At 38.2% G+C, this 6,963-nt stretch overlaps 1 protein-coding gene across 1 annotated transcript in view; it reads left to right on the top strand.

Moving 5' to 3' along the window:
* Positions 1-3,024, top strand: part of LOC137502406 (uncharacterized) — a 64,898-nt gene extending 61,874 nt beyond the window's left edge. The window contains exon 6 of the mRNA XM_068229484.1: positions 2,814-3,024. Coding sequence (XP_068085585.1) covers positions 2,814-2,895 — 82 coding nt within the window. The 3' untranslated portion in view covers positions 2,896-3,024. The remainder of the gene's footprint in view (positions 1-2,813) is intronic.
* The last annotated feature ends 3,939 nt before the right edge of the window (positions 3,025-6,963 follow it).

The raw sequence follows: 6,963 nt of genomic DNA on the forward strand, positions 1-6,963 counted from the left end.
TGCAGTTGTGAATACAACCACAAGCCAACTCCCTGCACAGCAAATTTATTGTTCCAGTTAGTATATTGCTCGTGATGTCATTTTAAATGTTAGTATATTTACGCAGCGTTCTGCTATGGATATCTTGCTAAGAGCTGAAGTCTACTATGATATATTGTCTTCTAATACATTGCATGAGAAATGTTATCTCACCTTGTTAGATGACCAGATTTGGTTGGGTTTGTCAGGCACTATCCCTGAGTTTTGTTACGAATAACACCAAGGTTCGGTGTGCCAAACTTATTAATCTTGATTCTCTTTACACAAAATTGCAAAGGTTTTGGAGGCTTGAAGAAATCCATCAGCCATTTCTTACTCCTAAAGAAAGGGCATGAGAAGAACATTTTCTTGAATAATGATCAAAAGATGATTCTGGCAGGTTTAATGGCAATTTTCCTCTTCGTCCTCAAGTGTCACCTGTAGCTCAGTATAAGCATAATGCTGTTAAAATGCTCGAACACATTGAAAATAAGTTTGCTAGAGATCGAGATTTGAAACAGCTGTATATAATTTTCATGCTTGAATACACTGAAACACGACACAGGGAAAATGTACCCCTTGTGACTTCTAACTCATAAAGCTTTCATATGCCCCATCATTGTGTGCTCAAAGATTCTATCATTACAACCAAGCCAGGAGCTGAGTTTGACAGATGTTGCAATTCTTGAAAGGGGATAGGTTTGAATCTTTGGAAATGGTTAACAGTGAAATGCTGCCTGACTTTCACAAGTTATCTTGTTACTCATTCAGCTACTATTTGTAAGATATACAATTTTGTGTTCATTCATCCCGACCACAGGGATCTTCAGAATAATGCATGGCTTGAATGCTCTGATGAAGAGGTCAAGGACTACTACCTTACAACTGATTCAAGTTCTGCACCAATTCTTGCTCTGAGAACTCTAGTTCATCTTGTTGATGAACACGCAGAATCTCACCCTACTGCATACCCTTGTTTTTATGTTGATGTTGTGTTGACAGGTACTAGCTCATTTGAAGTAGCTGAGGAGCTTCAGTGATAAATTTCTTCCCGGCTTTGCAGTACACATGTTTATCTCAGAAATTACAAATCAAATTGTGTAGAAGCCCATGCCGATGTCCCTGTACATGATAGAGAAATCTAGTCAACATGTAACCTCACTAAGGATGAAGCTATTAACATAATAGATATTATTTGTCATCCTAAATGAGATGAGTCTCAGTTAAAATAAGTTGAGGAATGCACATAAGAGAATGACTAAGGGAAGCATTCTCACAATACTTGCCTCCATATCGGACCATCTTGAATTCTTTGGATGTGCTGTGGTTATGTGCTAACTTATCATATATTCTATTTGGCAATTGGAAATTATATGGGCTTATGTGTTAGAGCCTTTATCTCAGATTTAGAGTGCTATGTAATGTGATAAGAAGCGATCTTGGTACATGTATTGCGTTTGCTTCTGAATATTGTTTTTGATTTTTTATCTTAATTGTAAAATATAATATCTTTCTGTTTTCTAGATTTGAGAACATTGCATTATTGACTGGAGGTCCAGTGGGTACATGTAACAGTAGGTATAAGGTATTGAAAGAAGGAAGTGAGGTAATGTGCATTTTGCCCAATCGTAATGAATGCCACCTACACATGTTCTGTGACTCTGATCGAAGGCCAATCCATCCCATAAAACAAACGAGACTGTATTGTAATGAATGTGGTTCTAAATTTTCTAAGAAGTCGCATCTTCGCAAACACGAGGGTACTCACACTGATGAGGGTCCATTTTCTTGTATTCTCTGTGGTAAGAGCTTTGCTCACAAGAGTTATCTTCAGCGTCACAATTTTAGACATACCGGGGAGCGTCCCAGTTCCTTGGAAGGAATGTGGTAAGAAGTTTTCTCTGAAGTCAAATCCTCGGCAACACGAACTTTCACATACGAAAGAACGTGTACACTCTTGTGGACATTGTGGTAAGATGTTCTCTACGATGTCGAATCTTCGGCGACATATTCTCTCACATACTAATGTGCGTCCGCATTCTTGTAACGAGTGTGGTAAGTCGTTTTCTCAGAAGGCTAATCTTCGGCGACACCTAGTCATACATACAGGAGAGCGTCCATTTTCCTGTGATCAATGTGCTTTTAAATTTACTGAAAAGAGAGCTCTTCGGCATCACCTGCTTACACATACTGGGGAGCGCCCACATTCTTGTAATATTTGTGCTAAGACGTTTTATGCGAAGTCCTATCTTCGGCGACACATACTGAATTGCGTCCGCATTCCTGTAATGAGTGTGGTAAGTCGTTTTGTGAGAAGTCTAATATTCGTCAACACGTGGTCGTACATACAGGAACGCGTCTATTTTCTTGTGATCAATGTGGTTCTAGGTTTACTCTAAGGGCCAGTCTTCGGCATCACCTGCTTACACATACTGGGGAGCGTCCATATTCTTGTAACCATTGTGGTAAGTCGTTTTCTGCGATGTCCTATCTTCGGCGACATATCCTCACACATACTGATGTGCGTCCAAATTCCTGTAATGAGTGTGGTAAGTCGTTTTCTACGAAGTCTAATCTTCGTAGACACGTGGTCGTACATGCAGGAACGCGTCATTTTTCTTGTGATCAATGTGGTTCTAGGTTTACTCAAAGGGCAAGTCTTCGCCGTCACGTTTTTACACATACTAGGGAGCTTCCACTTTAATGTAGTTTCTATGATAAGACAATTGCTCACAGGTTTGATCTTTGGCGTCAACATTCCTCTCATAATGTTGTGTGTCTGCTGTCATGTCAAGAATGCGGAAAGTCGTTTCCTCAGAAGTGTCATCTTTGGCAACACGTGGTCACACGTACAGGAGAGCATCCATTTTCGTGTGATCAATGTGGTTCTAAGTTTACTCAAAGAAGTGTCTTCTGCTTCACCTGCTTTCACATACTGGGGAGCGTTGCCATTCCTGTAAGGAATGTGGTAGGGAGTTTACTCTGAAATCGCATCTAGAGCAATACTGGTTAATCATACAGGTGAGCGTCCTGTGATCAATGCAGGTCAACGTTTAAGGTAAAGTCAAATCTACGACTCCATCTGGTGATGCCTACTGGTGAGCGTCCAACCTCTTGTACACAATGGAAGACGTTTTCTTAAGTGTTTTTTTTCAGCCATATCTATTTAGACATACTGAAGTCGCACCTTCGTCATCACCTGCTCACACGTACTGGAGAGCATCTACATTCCTCTGTTCAGTGTGGTTCGAAGATTACTCATAGGTATAATCATCGGCAACACTTGCTAACATATTCTGGTGAAAGTTCTCTTTCCTGTACACAATGTGGTAGGAAGTTTTTCCTGAAGTCGCATCGTCAAACACACCTGGTTACTCTTACTGGTGACCGTCACCATCCTCTGAACAATGTGTGAAGACGTTTTCTCAGAAGTGATATTTCTGAAATCGCCTGTTTATGCATACTGACGACCGTCCACGTTACCTACGTAGGCATACTGCTAAGCATCCAGACAAGACGTCTATTCAACAACACATGCTTATGCATACTCGTTAGGGTCCACATTCTGGTTATGATACTGTGAAGACGTTTTCTGAAAGTGAGGTTCTTCGAGAACATACGCCTACCCCTACATTCATATAATCAATGCGATAATTAGTTTCATTGCTAAGTCCAGTCTTCGAAAAAATAAGATATAGTGCTGCTCTCCCACTTCGTTTACGTGCGTAACAGTTTTGCTCACAAGTCTGAGTTGAATATGCTCTTGCTCATATATATTTTATATGCTTGAAAAAGTGTGCTGTTATTAGACCCGGCTATAACATTTTATTCAATATGGTAATATTTCAACCTAGCCTAATGTTCGAAAACATTTTTGCGATTAATGCGGAGCGCCCACTATTGGATGTGGTAAGAAGTTTCTGGAAAAATGCAAACTCTATATGCAGTACAATATCTTACACATACTCTGTACAGTATGTGTAAAACTGATTAAAATCATTAATAATCATTGCCATATGACTAAAATAATCAGATCAAATAAAATACTTAAGCACCTCACGCTGGGTGCCATTTGTAATGTAATGTTCATAATTAACCACTGCAATATGGTTAAAATAAAATTACATAAGAATAAAATACTTAATTGCCTCATGCTTGGGCGTAAAATTTAAAGATAAAAATTTCATTATGTTCTGTATTGAACTGTATCACCATTAAATAACGTAGTTCAACCTATTCAATACATGTAAATAAAAAGTGTAGTGTTATATTCTTATTTAATTATAAGCGGAAACGGTACCAGTTTCGACCCCAATATGGGACATCATCAGCCGAGTAATAGTACAAAAACAATGCATAGGAAAATAAGAAATTAAAGGATCAGTCTTTCACAAAAACAGTTGATGAAGCAATATAAGATAATGGAAATTGACACTGCGTCATTTTAAATCGTAAAATCTAGAAGAAGTAGAAGGTCAGTCACTTATATGTAGTAAGGCACAATCTTCTGAAGAGTAGCACAACACTCGCAAATTTCGCCACTGTGTATCAAAATGTTTACGAGAAGAGGTGAACTGTTACGTGCATATACTATCAGGCGCAAAGTCACAGCACAAGTTAATAAGTGTGAAGTCCCAAAATTCTGTAAAAGTCGAAGACGAGTCGCTTGATTGAAGCAAAATGCTGACTCCTGAATATCAGAGCAACATACTCAATGTCCGGCACTTTGCATTCAAATGCGGACGAAACTCGGTGAATAGATTTATGACCCAGCCTGTAATTGTTTCCGTTACGAAAATGTATATAATACAATTTAATATAATATAAGAATAATTTAATATGATTTAATATAATTGAATTATGTAATTAGGATCTTGTAGCTTCTTTAGAACATTTGACGTAACAATTGTTTTTTAAGTCAGCTGTTCCAAAAAATCTACAGGATCCTAGTTACATACTTCCGTTTTGTTAAATTATATTTAATTTTATTATATACATTTTCGCAACCGAAACAATTAGAGGCTGGATCATTAAGCTAATCGCCGAGTTTCGTCGGCATTTGAAAGCACAGTGCCGGACATTGAGTATGTTGCGCTGATCTTCAGGAGGTAGCATTTTTCTTCAATCAAGCGACTCGTCTTCGACTTTTACAGAATTTTGGGACTTCACATTTATTAAATTGTGTAGTGACTTCGCGCCTGATAGTATATGCAGACTGGCTCACTTAACTGTTCACCTCTTCCCGTAAACAATTTGAGACACAGTGCCCAACTTTGTGAGTGTTGTGCTACTCTTCAGAAGATTGCGCCTTACTTCATGTAAGTGACTGGCCTTCTACTTCTTCTAGATTTTACGATTTAAAATGACGCAGTGCTAATCGCCATTATCTTATATTGCTTCTTCAACCGTTTTTGTGAAAGACTCATCCTTTAATTTATTTCCCTATACATTGTTTTTTACTTCTACTCGGCTGATGATGTCCCAGATTGTGGTCGAAACCGGTACCGCTTCCGCTTATAATTAAATAAGAATGTAACACTACATGTCTTATTTTCTTGTATTAAATTGGTTAAACTACGTTATTTGTTATTTCAATTTAATTGGGCGTAAAATGAAATCTATCTGAATAAATTACTAACATAATTAAGATAAAATAAATTAATAAAATAATATTTCGAAATGTCCGTAGTATAAGCGCCAGAGTTCACCAGAATGGATCCCTCGAATTTTGATACAGCAAGATAATTCTTTCTCTACCAGGACGTGTACATAAGGCTTTGTACTGGTACACCATATCAGGCCTTACCTAGCCTTCTGAAAACGACTTAATAGGTAACATGTGGTAACTTCAGTTAGATTCATCAATAACTCCACTGATTCTAAAATTATTAACTATATGCTGCAAAATATTCGTGATGGGCACATCATCAACACACCAAAATATACATAATATACACTCACAATATATCGCTAGAAGACTCCATATTTACACAATAATCGACAAAAAATACAGTGGGAAACCAAAAGAGAGGTCCAAGCCACCACTTGCAGGCAACCCATTGAGCAAAGCACATATGTAGATAAGTACCCTTAACTGTCTCTGTGTATCAGCACAACTTCCATATTCTTATTATTCGCACTTGTTATATAACACAGATACTGTACCTTTATAATACTGTGTTCACTGACTCTAACACTTGGTATAAAGATACATCACTCGAGCAACACACGCTTGTTGTTCCGAAACATAAATTGTGGAAAGTCTGAAATACAGCAGCACATACCTCTCACCAACATATAATACAAAGACGCCTTAAGTGGTACAATACCAATTGCCTAATCACTCCACATTTATAGGTTATTACCACGCTTCACAAACACAATAAAGCCAGATTCCTACAAGTTACATCTCTCCTCCGCTGTTTGAAGCCATGTTTTCTCCACCAAAGTTTGAAGTCCATTCCAGTATGAAGCAGAGTCCAGTAGGCTTCTCGGCGTTTGATCACATGCCTATATAGACCTCGTACATGATGCGTCCAGATTGATCCTGACCATCCAATCACGTGTGGAAGATCTTGTCAAGACCACGCCCCGAACCTATTCCGCATCTCGTGTCATCAACAAGGCCACCTCATCAGACTCTGGGTTATTCACATGACTCATAGGAACTTTCCGCCTAAAACATCAACAAGGTCACCTCGTCGGACTCTGGGATGTCCGCATTACTCATACAAATTTCCGAGTTGTAATTAGCACTGTTTCCCATCCGTTTGTACAAAAGAAATTACTCATATCACATATTGATACCGTCCAGTTCAAAATATTAGGAATAAATATACAAATGAAATAATGATAATAAATCAAATACTGAAAATATCTCCTACTTTTGAATTTAGTGCGAGGGTGTGATATATGTACTACCACAACGCACACACACACTGTATA

This window comes from Anabrus simplex, chromosome 10 (assembly GCF_040414725.1).
Source record: "Anabrus simplex isolate iqAnaSimp1 chromosome 10, ASM4041472v1, whole genome shotgun sequence".
NCBI classification, from domain to species: Eukaryota; Metazoa; Arthropoda; class Insecta; order Orthoptera; family Tettigoniidae; genus Anabrus; species Anabrus simplex.